A 22,070-nucleotide genomic window follows, 5' to 3' on the forward strand; every position below is an offset into this window, starting at 1 on the left:
TCAATTGCATGTGAGTTGCATATCCATAGTTGAAGATGGCTAATTCATTAAGAAGGAAAATGAGGAATTTTAAAGTTGGATTAGAGATCAAAGAGAACAAAAGTAGTGAAATAATTAAGGTGATGCGTAGCTAAAAAGTAGTGAAACAAAGAAGTTGCCTATATCTGTAGATATCTAGTGGACATTTTAATCCCTAATTCAGTCTTTCTTTGATCCCTAATCCAACTTTAAAACTCCCATGCATACCGCATCAGTTGGACTAAAGTAACGTCTAACAGTAAAAAATCAGGCCAATAGCCTTAGCGGTTGTTGAGTTATGCATGTTGCCTTAAAACATTAGCAGCTAGTCAGCTAATTGTAGCAACTTCATTTTTGGTTACTTCGTAGACATCTATGGACTTGATTCTACCTCACTAGTACTGCCAAGATGCCATGAAGGTATTGTGAGTTAAGGTGATATTTTTGGCCAGAAAATCCTGATACCTAATAAACAGTACTATGGTACTGTATGACGGTATACAGCTAGTAAAATTCTTGGTAGCTATCAAACTACAGATGAAAAGATCATTAGAATCAGTTGCAAAAGCAAACTATTGTTGGTCTAAAAAATCTACTGAAAATGCTGTCAATAATTTTCAAAAGTTTCCTTGGAAGAGATGGTAGATGAATCTTATCACTTGACCTCTACATTTATAATACCCTTAGCACTGCAAAATATTACATACCTATATCCTTGTACAGCTTAGCCCCTTTGGAAAAATCCCTCCCTGAGCATTAAGCAACACAAGTACAGTACATATGCTATAATTAAATAGTACGATTTTTCACTAGTTCAAGCAACTTCTCATAAAGTAATATATATTCAGCTTCAAGTAAGGCTTCTCCCAGTGCCTTCCATGTTGGTCTTGAAACACTGTTCACCCACTCTGTGAATACTCGTAATGATTTATCTCTCATTTTGTTAGGGATTGTGTATTGGTCTATTTCCTCAATTACTCTTTCTTCCAAATCCAAATTTCTTGCAAGAAATTTCCACTCCTTTACCTCCTGTGACAACTCCCATATAATAGGACTATTGGCTGGTACATTATGATCAGAGAGACTGGGAGCAATGTTCAGCTGTGCTGAAGACATTTTATTTGAAGAATCAATTGCATGAGGATCTTGGGTATAGCTATACGGACGATGATAAGATTCATTTGTAGTGACATAACCATTCCTGGAATATGGTACACTGGAGTATGGGTGTGTTTGAGATGGATACTGCTGCATCATTTCATTCGTAGAGTGACGTGTATGATTCCCATAGTGTCCTGTCTGGTGTGATGACGTGTAATTGGGGGACACACTTTGCTGTGGTGGATGATGTTGATGATAGAATATTTTTGGAGAATTTTGGAGATTTGTTGGTAGCACTGCAACACTTTCTGCTGCACGCCTGAAAGTAGTGTGTATATCATTGCGCCTTTCCCCGTTTCTTCTAATTTCTAGTTTTTCAGGAACTGTGTATATAAAAATGCATAGCATATGTAATATACATACAGCATGATTGTATATTTCCAAAAAGTAATATAGTACACAACAATAGTAGACATTTAACTAAACGAAGGTACATTATACTTTTAGTAGTTAAAAATCTTATTAAATAATCTACTGCGCTATAGCGTTGGAGCATTAGTCAACTATGATAGTGTCATGTTCGGGTTATTCTGACTGTACTTAATTCTTACACTTGGTTGTTGTTTTTTGTGGCTAGTAGATTTCTAGCAATTGAAAATGACTTAAATGAATGTTAAGAAATACTCATCAGCTTCATACTTTTGTCCATTAAAGTAGCACAAATTGTACAGCTAACACTAAGAGATGTACTTACAGTAACTATTTCACGATTGCTAATTTAATGTGCAAGCTGAAACAACCTGCTGACATGTGGAACCACCATGACATGTACATCTAAAGGAAAGCTGTACACAACATGGGCAGAAAGTTGAATTATATAAATATGTGACCAAAGTTGCAAAAAGAGGTCTTCCACATATGTTCACTTTACAATTCATAACTTCTGATTTGAAATGTAACCAGTAGTGAGCACCAGCATACCTAAATGGATAGAGAAAATTTCAGGTTTGTATGTTTCTTGGAGAATAAGTTTGGTCTTCCAAGTTCAGAAAATTTTACGTGAGTGTAAGACACTTTTTCGCTAATTCAGTCATAATGATTATGCTATAGTAATTGAAGCCAGTCCTGCAGTAGCGCAATAGTATGGCAATACTGTGTAACATTCAATTTTATATATTTGGTTCACTGCCATTGTTCCCTATTAATAACTCCTGTTACATGAGCCAACTGCCCAAAAATTTAGTAGTGCTATAAGTCCTTTTAAATGCTGGAATTGTTTATCAAAAAAGGCTTCAATACGAGTAAGATAAGAGGAATTAAAATATCCATGCAGCATGAATGATTTAGGCAAGCAAACATGTTTATATACTTGTCCAGTTAGGAGCTTGTATTCACATTTTGATAAAAGTGTTGGTCTGACTATAGCGTATGGAGGACTACTAGACATGGCATTTATCTATACTGAACCTACTTGTGAAGCTAATTACATACAAGGAAAGCTATGTACAAATTGCATCCCTCTAGGTAAGCACTCTTACCCACCACATGAACATACCTGTTCAGGCTTGCACCCACAGCTGGCACGTGGTAGTTTTTAAAAACTATTCTATCAATATAACATACAAAATGTGGGACACTACTTATTGCAAACACACTTGTACGAAGCATACATTTTGAAGGCAGCTTGATATATCCTCTGTTTTGTCCAGAATTATTTATTGCTATCCTGTTGATGCCAGCCATTCGACAAATCAACCTCTCAAAATGACCATCAAGTTTTTCATAATCAAATGGCGTATCCTCAAAGATACAGAGAATATTGTGAGGATCCTGTAGTGAAGGTGGAACAAAAGCAATGTTGTTATCTTCCTCCAATAAAATTACTGGAATGACTCTGGTAGAGATATCAACTGAAAGCCGATTGTAAAGTATTTTTCTCAGTACAGTGATATTGTTTAACATTTCTCTGTCTAGACAAGAGGTATAAGCAACAGACTGTTCTGAACTGTTTGAGAGTTGTAATAATTCATATGATGACCTGGAGCAGACAAAGATCACCCAGTTGGCTTGTGACAGTTCGTGATCACTCCAAGCAGCTCTGTCAAAACTTCTTGACTGGTCACAGAACAAGTCTACCCTCACATCAAACCCATAGGTGATTAGATGACTTGAGAAGTTATAAATGCGCTTCTCCAATTTTCCTTTTATCTCACCAGTCGTACACTTCACAGTTGAGACATAATAAATGAATACTTTAAGCATCCTACCAAGTGATCCACGTTTACACAATACATCTTCCTTTAGTATACACTGCTCATGATTAAAAGTGGGTGGACCATCATTTTCTATAAGACCTGTAGCAGATAATAATAAAATCAAAATGAATCCAAACAACAGGACATAGAAACTACAACAAATTATTAACTGTGCTAATGCAGACTAAAAAGATGTATAATAATATATTAGGACCCCCCAAAAGGTGAACCCTCAGTCCACTTTTTCTTGAAATATTTTGACCCTTATGAAATATTTTTCTAATTGGTGTAAACATTGTGTGAGATGCTGTGAGGGGGCAAAAAAGTGGATTGGCCATGCAAGACTACTTGCATAGGTACCTAGTACAAGTATAGAATACTGTGAAGTAAAAAGTTGCAAGAAGTCTTGGATTTCTGTGAGTCACCTGGTCCCAGGTCCTTGGTCCCCGAGTCCACTGTTTTTTTACCTACCCCATGCATTACAACCAATTTTTGATTATGGTAAAAACAGCTATCAGCTTCTACCGATTACCGATCCAATTATCGGTACAACTCTTAAAAATGTGACCAGATTTTACAAACACGATCCAAATCGCACATCAGGCAAAATCAAACTAACACCTCCAGTGGATAGCTACACTATTGTACTAGTAGATTTGACACTTGGTACCACTCAAACTACTCGAGGCTGGTTTCAACAGGCGTCTTTTCTGGTGGTGTGTAGAGCTTGAGTGGTCGTTTTAGGCCTTGTGAAGGACCTGGCTTGGCAAGAACCAGTGGTTTACAGGTGGACAGCCTGATAATGTTGGCCAGGCATTTTTCTGTGGATTTTGCTACATATCAGTCACTAAGGAGCCAGCACAGCCTTGTAATCTCGTCTCTGGACTCCAATCGCGGTCTACCTCCATTTTGAGGTCTAACCCTTGCCCACCCCACCACCTCCCACCCACCACCCCTTTGTGAGCACTCGTGATGCTACTTCACTTGTCCAACTGCTCAGATTTTCTATCTTATTTGGTGGGAAACTTTACAAGCAGCTACAAGTACTGGAAGTGGCCTGAAAGGTATATAGATTGATGCATCTTGTGCATATGCGTGCTTTATTTTGGAGAGCTATGCTGACTTGAATTCTTTAAAACCATTTATCTTGAAATTTCTAATGTATGACTTGGATCGTTTTTCCAAAATCCAGTCACAAATAGTGTTAATAATAAGGGGAAAAATATTTCAGAGGGGCCCACATATCTTTTCATCTTTTTCTGGGGGGTCCAACACTGTGTTTGACCTGGGAAACCAAGATAAGTGGTCCAAATGTTTATGACAGCTCAAACTTTTTATCTATTATGATTTTAGAGCAGTGCTCAAAAATCAAGTATAGTATGTTCACAATCAAGTAGATAATGTGAGAGGGGGCTGACCAAAGTATAGAACAGGAGGTGCATCCAGTGGCATAGCCAGGAAATAAATTTTACCAAGGCAAAATTTATAAATTGACCTAATTAAGAGAGCCTGATGCAACTGATTCACAAACACTTTCAAATTTGGCATTTGCAGGTTGACTGGTTAGATGGAAGAAACTGTTTCAGAAGACTGAGCATTTTCTACATGTCATAAGTAATGCTCCAGCTTAGTTCATGCTACAGTATATCATGCTTCAATTATTAGACTAGTTTAATTGCACTCAGCACAAAAAGCTGATTTACTCCGGTAAAGGTCAGGCCCAGGGCCGCCCAGAGAAATTAAGGGGCCCAGGACAAAGATTTAAAGTGGGCCCCCAGGGGCAAGGAGGTTTCCACTCTGAATCACAACTTCACCCAAGCGGCAATCAATGACAAAAAAAAAAGAAAGAAAAAAAAAGGTTATTACATGCTGACAACGACAATGGCTACCCCTCACCAACCATATATCCTTACCTTGCTACACTGCTCCTCTGAAGAATACTGTGACTGCTCTATTAGAGTATCTAGATGTGACCACTCTATTAGAGTATATCAATCTTTTAAACAAGTACCTGGTCAGACCATCATGGACTGCAACAGAGGTCATAGTCATGCACACTATACTTTATATTGATCTGATGTGATATTTAAGTCTGAAATTATCTGATATACAGCTACATGTCAAGCTAGGAAAATGAGGGTATGCTCCCTCAAAGAAAATTTTGAAAATGTATACTTTGAAATGGCATGTGGAAGCTATTTTTTATTGTAATTGCTAATGCAAGTCAGTAGATCAATGCAATGCCATGCAGTTGACGCTTTGGAAATTTTGAAAAGTAATTTAAAGACAATTAACATAAATGAAAGATGATTCAGATCAAGCAGTGTAATGAGAACAGTGGCTATAATCTGTACTGGATGCTCCATTAGAGTACTCTATTAGAGTATCTCGACCTTTGTGATACAAAATCAAGTAGCTGAAAGTGATCCAGCCAATGCCGGACTTTGTCACCATGGGCTCTGGTCCTGCTTAGCACTACAGCCATATAGATTCTATTATGTGTGGTACAGTAATGCCGTCTTAATTAGTATATAGTAGTAAATGTTTGAATAGAAAATTACGGGTGCCACTGAAAACTCAGGCTGCTCAGCCTGAATTGTTGAGCATTTTTTACTGAGGCAGCTGCCTCGGTTGCCTCAATTGTAGCTACGCCACTGGCGTCCCCCCAGAAGCTCTAGCCATTGGTGCAATTTTGAAGCAAAACGCCAATTTCTTAGTCAAAAGTATTTAAAACAGGTGATTGCAGTTGACTTTTACTACAGGGATAATAAACATACCGCATTTATAAGCAGTACAAAATAGCCTTTACACACCTGAAGACATATGGTGCAAGTAAGAGGTCAATGGTTTGAATCCCACTTTTGGTTTTTTTTTCATTTTAAGACTACTTTTAGGAACACATTTTATGAAGTGTTTTGACTGTTCTATAATTTGAGCAGTTTATCAATCTTTTTCATGGTTATCAGCCCCACTCTTAGAAGGATAATTTTGGTGAGATATCATTCTGAGGGGGGAGGGGGAAGGGGTAAGCCCCCATCAGCAGACTGTGGGGGGCTTCAGCCCCCTAGCCCTCTTCACCACCTATGAACAATTATGCATTAAATTTATGCATGTACAAGAATTGACTGTTTTATTAGTGTATATCATATCAGCCTTTCCTGACTGCTGTATTAGTGCAACTGACTGTTCTATTAGAGTATCTCGATCTTACTTCTTCAATGTTTAAATTACCAACCAAAAACAGTTGATCGTCATAATATATGTTTTCAGGAGTACTGATATGTGTTGTATCCATTACTTGCTTTCTTTCAAGTTCACGCATTGCACATTTTAATTGAAGTTTTGAAAATCGTCCCTATTATGCTGGCATTATGCTTGATACTTTTGGTCACCTATTATGCTGGCATAATTCTAATCAGAAAAGAAGACACGTACATATCTAAATTTCGACTCACCAAAATTATATCCCATATAACATACGATTTCAATTACTTACCTCCAAAGTAACTCATTATTAATTGGAATGCTAAGATTGATTCAAAAATCATTTGATAATCTGAAACAACACATTAGAATATAACTGTCAGTAGCACAGTACTACATTATATGCATTAGTAAGGCATTAAATTTGGTGAAATACATATATATGAAAGAACCTCAATAACCATGACAAATTAGTGGCATATCCTAGCATATCTACCATGCAGAGAACTAAGCTTTCTAGCATTTATTGGATGGTTGCAGGTTCCAGGCTGCCCAGGTACAGTCATGGATTATTCCTTTCCATACCCTTTCAAGCATACTTAATATAACATTTTTAAACAGGCTGTAGGACCAAGTGTCCGTGTCCTGCAGACATTCAGCAGTTGTGCTGCAAAACCTTAATAATTAAAAATAAAAGCAAACTGGTAAATTTCATAAGTGTACAATAACCATATGACAAAAAAAATTATTACAAACAAGACAAATCACAATAAATAAAATTGATGCTACATATGTGATTGCAAAAACCAGTAGTGCATGTCTACTCCATAAGTTGCTTGCACTCACCTACGCATGCCCTTTATTGACCCTTGTTATGCAAACACGCAATCTGACAAATTCTTTTGTAGCCTTGTAAAGCCCTTGAACTGTTTATCTCAACCATAGAATGATCTTTACTGCATCATAAACAAGTGCCCATAACTCATGTTTAGACCATAGCATGGTGAAATACTCGAATTTCATTGGCTACGTACAGGTATCTAAATCCTGTAGATACCTTGTTTACGTCTCAATAGATCCCTGTCTCTAGGGCGATACAAAACACGGCAATTACGTGCCTATAACATTGGCAGTGCAATGGCATTTGACTGGAAAGCAAGTGCTGTTACAAGTTGAAAGGGGCTTTTTCTACTCAAGAATACTACATTTCTCATGTTACAAGCAACTGTGAAGGCACAACAAGCAGCAGCAAAGGCACAAACAGTGAGCTGTGGTCTAAATTAGTTAGACATCGAAACACAGGGTTCTACGGAATTTAGAAACCTTCAGGCCCTGTAGTAGCACCCTCGCTTCACTCGTGCACTATAACACAGGGCCTTTCAGGTTTCTAAATTCTGCAGAACCCTGTGTTTCAATGTCTAACTATTATGTACATACCAACACAAAACAAAATAATTATTATTATTATTATCTATGAACAAGTGAATCTGATGATACATAGGTTTTAAAAATATGAGCCTTGTTTCACTGTGTACAAAAATGATTAAACGTGTACAATTCTTTTCTGTGGATACATCTTTTTACCATGTTTATTTCAGAAGTTTGTGAAAAATTTTCACATAGTATCTATCCTAGTGACTTGGCCTAGCTAACCTACCAGAAGAAAGCTGTTAGGATAAGGGAGGAAACTGGCTGCTCCTAGTCTGGGGATCAAACCCCTGATACACTTCCAAGCACAGTGGTGATCTGTACAAGCAGTCTGCGGCCCTATAGGAGCTCTGGCCAACCTAGGATTTGCTGTATGTGGCTGTACAGCACCGTGGTATTGAATAAAGACCTGTGCTGTAAATGTGCTTTCATTTTAGCCAGTTTTGAGACCTGAATGGCCCATAACTTGACCTAATTCATCGTTACGTCTTCTCTGTCAAATTTTTTAACAGCCTTCCCTCCCTTTTTGGAGCTCGCCTGGTATGGTCAACCTCAGTTTAAGAACTATCTAAAATGGCAGGAAACTTAGCTGTTGGCTACTTGCACAGTGGATGCTCTGAAAGATAAGAAATTGGTGTAAAACGTGTGAACATTTGGTACACATACGTAGCTTCAACCATTAGCAAGTTACTTAAAACTGGCATTTCTGGATACTTTTAAATAGGCGATACGACTGGTTTTCCCAGACTGGGTTACATATACATACAGTAAGCCTGTAAGGTATTTGCTTCCCAAGTTGATACCATGCATGCCAAGTACCAGATCCCAATTATGCAGCTGGGTAGACTAAAGCAATGTCACCAGATGAATGTAAGTCTGTCTTTTCACCTATCAGATGAGCAAGTCCAAGCGAATGGCCACTTAAGATTTACCTGATATATATGACACCTTCAGGCTTGGGCATACATATATCAGGCTAATCCCTCATAGCCATGGTATAAGTACTGCATACATAATATTATCTGACTAAATATTGGGAAAATGATCCAAGATAAATGTTATCAAGTCATTACAACTTGCCAAACCCAAGAACACTATGGCCAGTAGCTCTTGCTCAATTTGTGCATACCTTGTCTCTGCTTTAGTTAAACCCCTAGAAGAATAGGCTACCGGCTGACCATTCTGCAGCAAGTCATTTTAATGGCAAGCTACCCCTAAATCTTTATTAAAATAAATGGTCTCAATATTCCCAATCTTGCTCATGCAGAATCATGAGCCTATCATCTGAACCAACTCAAATGAATATTATTGTCAGGTAGGTGACTACCTATGGCAGAGGGGGATCATCCACACACAAATGGTCCAATAGAGACATTGTGCTGCTGCTTTATTGGTACTTTATTGTCCCACTACTATGAAGTCATCTGCTACCCCTGTTAGACCTTCAACTAGCTCATGCATTCTTCTTTAAAAGATCTCTGGGGCCGAACTAATTCCAAAGCCATTCTTTTTCATCTGTATTGGCCAAATGGTGTATGAAAAGTTGTCAAATAAGATGATGGTTCATTCAGCTGTACATACCAAAAAACTACTCCTCACATCAAGCACTGTGAATACCTTGGCACCACGTAGACCGGTAGCAATGTCGCTTATTGTTGGTATACCTTTGAATTGCAGCATTAAGATGATGATGTAGGCACCACATGCAGACACACCAATGGACACTAAGGCAGTTGACACAGGCATGACAGACGAAGACAGAGATGAACTGTTTCTTGCACAGATATCCCACAATATCTGACACTACAGGTTAATTCAAAGGGACATGTTCAATGTATTGCCTGTTGTACAGTACAAAAGAGTTACTGGAGATGACAGTCTGACCCCAACCCACATATAACAGTGTATGGTGGACCAAACGTCCAGTGGTAGGCAGAGCAGGTTTACAAGTACAATGACTTGGTGTCAAACGCACAATAGACTGTAAGCTCATTGACAGTCCATCTGTCTGGCCATTGTTAGACTATAAAGCTTAGCATGAAAGTAATTGTGTATAATGACAAATTAAACAACACACAGACATGCCACACAGTAGCATGCGCAATTTACAGTGCAACCGTCTCGTCTATTGAACAACTGGTGAAATACTTCCAGCAGCTTATGGCAGCGGCATTGGCAAGCTTAATGGAGAGTACCATATTAGGATGGCTGGCGGAACAGGTCATACCAGTACAACACGCATTAAGGTGTGTCCCTGTGGCACCTTAAGAGAATTTTAGATGGGCAGACATAATCATCCCTGTAACAGAACCAACCCAATGGATTAGTTCAATGGTGGTGGATCTCAAGAAGAATGCAACTTTACATTTTTGCCTTGATCCCAAAGATCATCATGCCCTTCCACAGCTTTGACATCTTTCCCACTGCAACATTTTTAACAAAGTGATTGAGTTTATGACACTTGTCACATGTCTTGCCAAGGCTGGGCACAGATCTCATTCGTAATATGCATGCTGTCAGCTACAGTATAAACAGTCTCACACTCCAGACTTGCTTTCTTCAACAGTAGCTTGCTTCACACTGTCTCCTATTCCAGTTTGAAGTGTACATTAGGCTTTGTATGATGCAATAACTTTTACTGAATCTGGGTCATTGCTGATAGTTTTCTTCTGCTCGTTCATAGTTTCTGAAGCACGGCATAGTTCATCCGTCCTTGCAAGTGTAAATCTGGACTCTGAAGCAGGATGTTAAGTACAGCACCACTCAGAGGAAACATTAGAAATCCCTTGCGAGTGATCAAATCCAGGCCACGACTTGACACAAAACATGACTGGAATATGTCATGTGCAAAGGTATGCAGTTACTGAAGCAGCCACCTGAGGGAGCTCGCATGTCGTGGCTACACGTGGTGAGTTAGCTAGCGCACACATGTCAAAGAAACTTGCGGGTCAACAAAGGGCTACACAAGTGTCAACTGCTTGCAAGTATAACGTTAACTCTGGGCGGTACTGTGCCTTATCATCTACAAGCCAGTCTCTAAGCATCTCTTCAGGGGTAACGTTGCAAAAATCACATTTGTTGGCTATTTTGTGCAAGGCCATCCAGTACTGTTCATAAGTCTCACCAGGTTCTTGAGCACGGTGGTTAAAATAATGGTGTTTGAAAGGAATGCTCTTCCTTGGTTGACAGTAAGTAGCAAACTTGGTTAGCACTGGTTTGATCTTTGCTTCATCTCCTTCGTGGGCCTAGTTGAAAGTAACAACATGTTGCTTGCTTCCTCACCAATTACTGTTAGCAAAGTTGTGGCTTGAATTTATTCATCTTTCTCAAGTTTAATGGCCAGAGTTTAGTTAGTCCATGCTTTCTTAAAACATTTCCAATTCTCAGCCACTTGTGGGTCATGTATTTCGAGGGGGCAGGGGGAGGTAGTGAAAGTGGCATCATTTGTCTGGATTCCATCATTGCTCATACATTGATAGCAGAACAATGACACTATACAGCAAAAAAATACACACACGAAGTGTCTAATCTGACAATGTGAATTACTCGCCTTTATGAGTACCAATTCCATGCAGTACCAAGGATTGTGGGAGGGTGGTTATGAAAACATCGGTGAGTACTTGTAACACACTATTGTGTTTTACTCCTGTCACCATTATATGATTTAGTCACTGATTAGAGGGATCATTTCAAGATTCATTTCAAGCACACGCCATGATCATTATATAGAACAGTCTGTGTTGGGTGCAAACTGTGCATGTGTTGCATGCTACATGTAGAATCATTACTAGATTTTAACATTTTTAAGGTTACCAGATAGTGATATTTTTATTACATAATAAAGGCGATGGGCTTGGTGTTGTTGTGTTGTGTATCAGCTGGTAACAAGCTTATATTGTTGGGAGAATAGTAGTGTGCTGACTGGACAGGTACAAGGTACAAAGAAAATACATGTAACAGTACAAGATAACAAAGAAACAACACACTTAGCAACTGGCGCACCAACCAAAAATCAGGACTGCCAAACAAGTTGTTAACATTTTGTACAAACAAACTACTTGTTTGGCTTCTTGTCTAGGTCCTGACAGAGCCATTTGTTAAAAATGATGTTTCTAGTGCTTGTGATATGAATTTAAAAACTAATTTTGTGACCTCCAGAGGAGGTACGACACGAATTAAGTGCTATTGAAAAGAATTCGCAGTAATTGCATTCTTCAAATGGTAAAATTGCGGAAAATCAATCCGTAGACAAGATTTGATGAACTGCAAAGCTACTTAGACACTTGTGCAGTTGATTTTCACTTCCCAACTTGCTGCTTGGCTTGATTTCGTACAGTTAGTTATTCATCACGTGATGGTTCCTCCAATAGGCTGTGTATGTCGAAACTGAACTACTGGGATAGAATGGGGTAGACTGCACAGCTGAATTAAGCATAAGAAAAGAGTTCGATCAGCACGTATTTTTCATTGTTATCCCCACGAAATAGCTTCCCTGTACAAAACATATGCGCTCATGTGTGCGTGTCGTACCTCCTCTGTGTGACCTCAGTGTTTTGCTTTAGGCAACCATATTTCAGCTATTTCAGCAATTATATACATTATTCACAAATCCTCTTGTCAGTCCCTCACAAGTGATGTTCTTCAAACCTTAAAATTATTAGTAAGTTCTCATTGGTCTGATTTTCGGTTCATAGTTTTCACTAATTGGCATGCGGACAACTCATGTTTCCATGACAACATTTGAGTTCCATGTCATAATAAGAAATATTTTGGTAACACTAGAGTAAGAAAAATCAAAACCCTAAATTATGAAAAATAATTTATAGTGTACATGCGGGTTTACAGTATCCTGTAACCTTAAGTATGGCAACAAATGAAGATCAATGGTTTGTGTAATCCAGAAAGAAAATATTACAGTAAAACTGGCAGGTATGAATATAATGCTATGAATGGATTTCATTTATGCTACTTACAAAATTCTCAGTTGGTTTTCTAAGAAGAGTGGAAATATTACTTTATTAATGACCTAGTAACCTGATCACTGCACCTCGATAATTAGAAGTTTTATTGAATCTATCAAAAACAGTGGCATCATAGGAAACAGTACTTGAAAATGTAAGAGTAGAAATGAGAATTTTTTTGGAAAAAGCCTATTTTTTTCCAACTGACAGCAGTTAAGCACCATGACATGCACGTGAGCTGACATTTTTACTACACTTATACAGCATGCGAAAAAACACGGAATACAGTGGACTTTTAGAACTAGCAGTATAAACAGATGCGGGAGTATACTATCCCTATGAATTCTCCAAGGTCCCATACAAAACGTGCAGCATGGTGTTTAATAGTTTCACGCGCCCGATTGGGCGCGCAAGACTAGATCTCTAACCTGTGGAGCGACATGGACTGACTTACCATAGGAATCCAACAATGAACAAAAAAGGTATCTGGATCTCAGGCACAGATGATTCTTCTGAGTCAATTCCGCGACAAACAAAGAGAACATGAGCTTCGTACGGCTATCACGTTTTGACCTTTCACCTTTGGTTGACCTTTACGCCTTTAACCTTTAAATGATAAATCAAACAAAGGCGTAGCTAATACGCAGGACTCAACCAAGGGTGAAAGGTTTGCATTACTGTGGATTACGTATCTGTCCGTTTGAACATTGCGCCGGTACTGCCGGTACTCGAAACGCTATTAAGGCCATACAGCGGATTTCTCTTGCGTTCGAATCTTCGTATTCCGTATTGTGCACGTGCCCTCACTTTCAAAGCCTGGCACGTGCACAATCCGGGCTACGCAAAATTCGAACGCAAGAGAAATCCGCTGTACCTACTTGATCTTATGTTGCGCGGGCCCGACCGACTGCATTTTTTTTCAAATGAAATAATTTTGAAAATCACGTGTTCGGATCACGTGTTCTTAATTAAAGACAACACATCATCACCCTCGTGATATAGTCCAAAAGGGACCATTGAAGATCGTCCAATGCTCTAACATTGTAGAATACGATGGGAAAGCTCTTTTGGAAAATCTGATGCTACTTAGAAGAGTATAAAACTTAGATTTTTAACTGTGTATGTAGCTACTATTATAGCTACATTCATTATTTGCATTTTGTATGCTTGAGTTAAAAAATTTTATCTTTTTCATTTTCAAACCTACCTACCTATCCAAATTTAAAATAATTTTGCCCACGCAACATAAGATCAAATAGGTATGGCCTAATAGCTATCAAAAGACTGGGTCACTGAGGACAAGCCTGAAAACGTACTACCCACAAACACCAGGGGTGGATCCAGGAGCTGGCAAGGGGAGGGGCAAAAACAGGCTAAGTTGTAGGTGGTTGGGGAGAGCAGATTCTCTTGTTAATTGCTGTATTTTTAAGCAGCAATGATCACTCCTTAGTAGGTTGATTTTTGTCATTATGTCCTTTGCAGATGGTTGTGAAGTCTTAAAAGCTGTTTAAAAGGCTATGAAAGTCTTGAACACCAGCCACACAATAATTATTTTTAGACGTACAAAGGTGCTGGGTGACAGTTTGACAGCAGTTTTAACTTTAGTTTCAGGTGACTTTGCAATAAATGGCCCCTGAATGGTCTGAAGATGCTTGAATGTTGTCAACTCTATTATTTATTGTAATTACATGTTTTGTGTGTGTTGCTATACCTAGTTTTTTTTCTTGCCACACCCACTTGTGGGCATTCTATTGCCTTCTCTGTGGTAGTGTGTGTCCAAGGACTCACTCACTCACTTAATTAGCTATAGTTATTTTTGTACATTGTTATTTTTTTTTGTTTGTTCATCGCCAATGATGGTTTCTCTCTCTGATAATATGCAATTTTATATAATTGATTTGGTCTGACAACAACTATGACAAGGTGTATAGTATTTCTATCAAAAGAAGTATAGCTCTTTTACTGGGGGGAGGGAAGGGGGGGGGGGAGGCATTTGTCACAAATGTCCTATCCTGGATCCACCACTACATATAGCTGCTACATACAGTAACACAAGACATTACAAAAATAAATCAACCTAGACTGTTTTTAATTTGTATGTTAGCTGTAATTTTAGTTTTATAACCAGCATGTTTATTTCCTTGCCATGCCCACAGTTGACCCAAGTTGGTCAGATATGTGGTCGCATGTTGGCTGAGGATCCATCCATATACTGTACTTAATTTTTATTTTTGTTCATCATAATCATCATGGTGTTTAATGAAAACAAAAATAATTAATAATAACTTTATGGTGAAAACACCAATGGTCTTGGACTTAACTATATGTATACAAGGACAAAACAACAGGATTGTACAAAAACAAAATAAACACCTTAATATGAGTACACAACAAAAAAATCAGAAAAGACAACAATGGATGGCTGAACAGAATGTAAGGGTGACGTTTAACCTGCAGAATAGTATGAGGTATGATGTTCAACAAAAATGGACTGTTGAAAAAGAAAGAATAACGGATCTATAAATTTTAATGGAAAAGAAGCAACAGGCTGAATAGATAAAGGAAGAAACTGAAAATGTAGCAACTTAACTTGTGACTTCTAGGAACTTAAGACAACTGAAAATGTTTTCATGAGGTGAAGACTAGCTATCATGAATGTAACAAATGGGGAAATATAGCTGTGACGTTGTTGGATAGAAAGCCAGTTTAACTGACATCAGAAGACAATATATCCTACAGAGTGAGCTTTGCCTGGAACATTGGACAAACAAATGGTTCATGAATTCCATCCTATTAAACGTGTCATCTTAACAATCACTCACAAAGTAACTTACACACACTGCACATTGTATGGTCAAACACTTGCCCATGTTCTGGAAGCTAGCTAGATATTTAGATCTTACGCTAGATATAGACAGTAAATTAACTTTTCTTTCTTCGACATTATCTGTGACAGACCTAGTTTGATGGACCCATTATTCCACAATTAGTGGCAACCCCGGGGAACATGAAATAGATGCAATTATACTGCGGATTTACTGTCCATTTTAACATTTTGTACTGCGTATCATGTACTGCATGAGTATTGTGTATTTTACAATCCATGCAATATATGCAATAAATCCACTCAAGTCTGACAGCATTGTAATTTCCAACAAACATTCCTCAATTTTAACTTTATATCATCTAAGATCCATATGTTATTTCACACCACCCTGTTGTTCAATAACTTGGTGTTCTTGTTAACTCAATTAAGAATTGGAATGAACATTGTAAATACATTTCAGCCAAAGCTAACAAGATTGCTTAGCTTTCTTTGTCACTGTTTGTTCAATGTTTCTACATCAATTAAATCTACTGCTTACAGATGCATTCCCTGCGCTAGAGTATGCTTGTCCTGTTTGGCTCCCTCATGCTGCCAAAACATTAATGTTTTAGAATCAGTAGCTAGCTACAGCAACCATTGGACTTCTAACAGCAGGTAAAATTCATTCATCATCAGAGTTGGTATTTTTTATGTCATTATGACTTAAGGAATTCCACAGAATATTTTATGAGCTGCAGTTTCTTGATAGTATGCCTTCATTTGAATGTTGCAATAATGATGTCATGATCACTAATTAATGGAACTAGACCTGATCAGTGTGTAAGTCCAACAGGTTCACATTTATTTATTTGAGAATCTGCAAAACACCAGGTACCACTTATTTTCCAACACAATTATTGTAGTAATGTGTTGAGGAGGCAAGAAATACAGCATAATCATATATCTTCATAATCCAAATCAGGAAAGAACAAAATAATATGGCTAACCAGCCAAGGGCATGGATGACAAAAAAGAATCCCCAACTCCCTGGGAACTAATTAACTTTATAATAAGTGACCACAAGTATTGTTTGCATCTGATAAATATATGGAGTTGAAAGGTTAATGTCATATGTCTATCAGCTGAGAATATCACATGAATTACAGTAAAGTTGACGATTTGAAATCTTACTACAAAGAATAACTTTGAACAATACTACCTGGACACAATTGGCATTGTCATCAGAATGCACTGTAAAAGTTTCAAGAAAATAATATGTGACCAAATTTTTGATAATTGTTGATTATGTTGAGTCCTTTGATACAATTTATATCAATGCATTTGATTCACAGAAAAAAGTGAAATCCTCTATAGTCTATATACAAAAACAGCTTGGCTGTTAAAAAGGGCACACCCATGAAAGTAAAAGTAGCTGGCAACCAAAAAGGCTGATGTTTGGAGTGATGGTCAAGAACGAAAGTTTATACTATATCTTTTTAACATTGGGTTATCATTAACTTATCTTCTACACTTGGTCTTACTACATTCCTATTATTAATAATCCTTTAACTTGAATTGGCTAGTAATGTAGCCTCCTTTTTTCTCCACACTATAGGTGCTAGCCAATTTGTGTTAAAGGAATTAATTAGGAATACCGTAAGACTGAATGTTGAACATGAATCAATGATAAATGTCCAATGCTGTAATATTTTTTTAGTTTAATCTTGGCCACTTCAGATGTCAGCTTTCAGTTTCCACTAGCTATGTAATGGAGAGTGTGTAATTGACTAATAGTAGGCATTCCAGTATCTGAGATTTTTAATTTAAAAATTCTCCATATATTTCCCAATGGAACCCTGGCACAAAATAACAACTCACATTTAACTTGGATTTCTCCATCATCCGAGCTCCAATATTGCTATGGGGTTTGTCCACGCACTGCTCATCATGAAAATCTTAGTTTTATTGTGCTCGTTACATTTAAGTACATTTGTGTTGTTTTGTAATCTTTTTAAGCCTTGTAATGTATGTAGAATACTTTAAAACTCTAAAAACATACTGTCGGGTGGAAGGTAGTCACTGGTGCTTACTTTAAAGGGCGTAGTTACTTCACTGGGGTTAGCGATTTTCATCTCCACAGCAATTTTCTGATGACAGTGTCATCAGCTCAAAAGCATAAACCACTTCAAAGTTGGCGTAACAATGCCGTAATTGACACCACAACCCCACCTTAGGTATAGTTGCATCATTGTGATACCTCCACTTTAGTTGTTTACCTTTATAAGTTGTTAACTTGATGTTTTTACTTACTTGACAAAGCCTCTTGCCTATAGGTATACACCATTGTATTGGAAAGTGTGTAATAGTTGAAACATATCTGCTCACCACAAAGCATGCAAAGATCACTGAGATCCAATAAGACCTCAAGTTACTCTCATTACATGTTCGAACTTGCAGCTAGGAGCAACTGCAGTTTCAAGACAACTAGATGGCTTCTTTATTCAATTGTTGGGGAGCCCCAGAGAAAAAAATGTATCTTTTTTCAGTTTTTAAGCACTGTGCATGCCAAAGTAGGGTTTCCACTCAAAATAGGAAGGTGCTTCATTTTGTTGTTTCTGGGGATTTCATACAGATTTACCTTTAAGATAAAGCAAACAAGTGCTAATTTGTTATTATATTGTTTGCGGCATTGGGTATCAGTATAATTTTAACATATATAACTATCCAAAAAGTGGTCATGTGACCAAAAATCCCTTAATATAGGTTTTCCACTGCAAAATAGGATGGTGCCTCGTTTTTTCTGATGATTTTCACGCAGACTGACCTTAAGATAAATGAACAAGTGCTAATATATTGTATTGCTTTCAATATTTAACTGTAAATACTCAAAAAGTGGTCACGTGGCCAACAATCTCATTACAGCTATACAGGATATTCTATAGCACTACAAGATGTAGAAGTCTGTATTATAAGGTAAGAAATACACTGATTGTGACTTATAGATCACCCTAAATACCAAGATTTAACTATTATGGTCACATGGCCACTTTCTGTATGTTTTTGTGTGTTAAACTTATGCTGATACCCAATGCCACAAGCAGTCCAATACCAAATTAGCACTTGTTTGCTTTATCTTAAAGGTCAGTCTGTATGAAAATCTCCAGAAGCAACAAAAGGAAGCACCTTCCTATTTTGAGTTGGAAACCCTAGCCTAAGTAGCTAATTCCAACCCAACAAACTATATATTTCTGAGATCAGAAATCAATGCTCTATCTATTAAGCATATAAAAAGTCCATTTTTTCCAAAATTTAAAAATTGGGCTGGAATGCCTACCAATAGTTCAGTGAATATTAGCTTGTATGTAAAGTTCTCCAGTGGAGTATATCAAGAGCATTCATGAACAAATCAGTTACAAATATTTAGTGGTCCACTTTGTGAAACCTTTGTCAGATTATTTAGTGCAAAGTTTTCATGATAAAAATTTTTGTGTAAAAATATTTTGTATGATTTATGTGAATGACTGCTCTATTAGAGTAGTTCAATCTAAGGTAAAAATTTTTCATATAAGAAATTTTCGTACAAGTTTTGCATATAATTATATGAAAATTATTTTACAATGAAAAAATGCAAATTATGGTATTGTCTTGACTATAACGGGCTTTTATTTGCCAAGATTATTAATAATTTGAACAGTTTACCCTCCAGTGTTGTAAACGCCAGATCTATAAATGGTTTTAATCTGTTTTGGACAATTTTCTATTGATTCTATAATTTTGTTTTTGTTTAGATATTGCTATTGTTGTAATTGTGCATTTGATTGGGTATACAGGCTGTGCTTCTACCCTGTACCATAATCATAATCTATATTTGATTATTATTGGCAGTTTCAGCTACTTCACTAACACTATCTAAAATATCCTTACATGGAACATTACTTTGTCCAGCATCTTTAAGAAATTGGTTCATCTATGCAGAAGCATATGTGACCAGATTTGGAAAATCAGTCTTAATGTCAGTCACATTTTACAACTGGAATATTTATGATTAAAATAAGGCAGTACAAACTTCTACTCAGCTTTATAGTGATTAGATCAGTTATCAGTACCCTGAATTACATGAAATTCTGTGAAATATTTCAACTGGTGCATAAGTACTTTATTGGTGATAGTGGGGCGGATATTTAACATAAGATGGCAAAGATATTCACTTCTGTCAGAAAGCATAAAATTTGGTATGTAGGGGTTTTAGAACATGCCGATTCTACATAAATTTAGCTGCAACCAACTCAGGCTTCCTGCTTAAATTTGAACTCAGTATTGGTGTGTCAAGATTGTTCAATTAACATATAAAGGATATTGTTTTTTGCTTGTTATTTTGGCTTGCACATTCTAAAAATACATTCATTAGTGAACTTACAGATTTATTGCATTTCTTTCTCGGTGCGCTGTCCACTACAACAGCACAACTGTGTACACTTTAAGTTAGCCTTGCAGTGTCCAACACAGTATTTCTTGCAGTTACACTAACCAGTTCTCTGAAGCTTCAGTAAGTGTAGTCTATAATGGTATCCATTTTCATCTCTGTCCTTCTGCCAACCTCAGTCCACAGGACTTGGAAGAGACGGCTTTGCTATCAGCACTTGTCCCCAAATATGGCCTACTTACAGTAGAATGATGCACATTTCACATGCTAAAATAGAGCTTCTCTTGGAGGAGGAAGCTTTCTATTCCCATAAGAAAATAGTTGTTTCCTTGCACATTTACAGTGAAAAGTTGTGAGTACAGTTGTACAAAAATCTATCTATTTCTTAATCATCATCAGTAATTGCCTTTGGAGTCTGAGAAAGGTGACCAAACAGAGTTGTTAAGCTTGGTAAAGACCTTCAAACATCCCAAACAGTTTTCTTCCCTATTCCACAAAAAGATGGGACTGTATCACCACAGCCTGAGAGGATGTACATGAACAACAAGCCCTTGCACCAAATCGTCAACAAGCTCAGCTGCACTTGTATCAGCTGCAATGTACCTGAAAGTTTTGCAAATGCTAACCAGATTTCACATTCCTCTAACACTCTAGCAGTGGTGATGACAAATACAAGCACATGTGTGTCAGTTGCACGCACCATAATCTTCTTGTAAGCATGGGTACAATGAAGCATAAACAATGGTCATGATCAGCTTCTTATTACGTGCAGGGCTGAAGAACAGACTCATCTAATGTGCTGGTCAATACAACACTTGCTCCTTATTTGGTGATACATACCTCGACCTCATGTGTCACAACAGATTCAATGGCTAAAGCAAGAAACTGAAAGAGTTCAGTTTTGAATTAACATGTGAAAACTTCTCCAGTTCTGAGGGATTTGTGTTCTCCCAGATACACGTAATAATTTCCAGTACCACAGCACTCTCTTGTATGTGCATTTAAGCTGTCAGCAGTGTATGAGTCCCACACTACATTCATTTCCCATTCCACTGAAGACATCAACTACATTCTTCACATTGCCTGGAAATCTGTTCTGTGTACTTGGAGTTTGTTTATGATGACTGCAATCTGACTGTTTTATGCTGTCCTCACTTACTAGGGTGAGCCAGTGTTGCATAGTGATTCATTCTCAGTAATTCCTATTAGTCCACCATCACCCTTCACAATGGCATTCAACTGCTCGTGAATCTGATCTTGACCCAACTTGTGTGAGGTTTTCTGAGAAATGGAAGTGTCCCTTAAGGAACTGATTCAAAACTGTGGGACATTCACATTCCAGCTGTGTGAGGTCCCTCACATATACCATAGGTAATATGTACATCTACGCATCTACGCAAACGCACAGCCACCACACATAATGAAAGTGATACATGGCAAACATCCAAGTGATTCCAAGTACATTATAAAAGTTTCCATCTTGTTGTGATCACATAGATTGGAGGAAAAGAACCTTTATCAGATCCTGTACAAGATTAATTTTGTGGGTGACTATTTTTTATGTCTGCACACCACTCATCAAATGGCTTTGCTGTCATGTTATCAATTTCTAAATTATCCTTGTGTGATTGTGGTGAATGCTTGACTTTTTAGATGAAACAAGGCTGCTACTGTTACTTGATGAGCCCACTGAGGTGTTGAAGTGAGTGAACCACTACAAATGGTATCAGCTCTCCCCTCTTTTATAAAATTAGCAGAAGCCATATTGGTTGCCCGACCACTTTTTTTCAACGAACCACCAAAGACATTCAGTAGGGAATTTCTATGATTCCACCCATAAGAAGCTACCGCACGATTTTCGCCCAGAGAGGGGG

At 37.6% G+C, this 22,070-nt stretch overlaps 1 protein-coding gene across 1 annotated transcript; it reads right to left on the reverse strand.

Moving 5' to 3' along the window:
* Positions 1 to 685: 685 nt before the first annotated feature.
* On the reverse strand, positions 686 to 13,554 carry LOC136246269 (uncharacterized). The gene is made up of 4 exons (XM_066037681.1): positions 13,422 to 13,554; positions 6,871 to 6,930; positions 2,790 to 3,473; positions 686 to 1,502 (listed from the first exon to the last, which is right to left on the reverse strand). Exons 1-4 carry the CDS (start codon positions 13,510 to 13,512, stop codon positions 808 to 810), a joined length of 1,530 nt encoding a protein of 509 aa, XP_065893753.1. The 5' UTR covers positions 13,513 to 13,554; the 3' UTR covers positions 686 to 807.
* Positions 13,555 to 22,070: the final 8,516 nt, after the last annotated feature.

The sequence above is a fragment of the Dysidea avara genome, chromosome 2 (genome assembly GCF_963678975.1).
Source record: "Dysidea avara chromosome 2, odDysAvar1.4, whole genome shotgun sequence".
Lineage (NCBI taxonomy): Eukaryota > Metazoa > Porifera > Demospongiae > Dictyoceratida > Dysideidae > Dysidea > Dysidea avara.

Coding starts and splice junctions, on each gene's coding strand:
- LOC136246269 (XM_066037681.1), bottom strand. CDS start 13,512: ATGTTCTCTTTGTTTGTCGCGGAATTGACTCAGAAGAATCATCTGTGC. Junction 6,931..13,421: donor TTCATTGTTGGATTCCTATG/GTAAGTCAGTCC, acceptor GTGTTGTTTCAG/ATTATCAAATGATTTTTGAA. Junction 3,474..6,870: donor AATAATGAGTTACTTTGGAG/GTAAGTAATTGA, acceptor TATCTGCTACAG/GTCTTATAGAAAATGATGGT.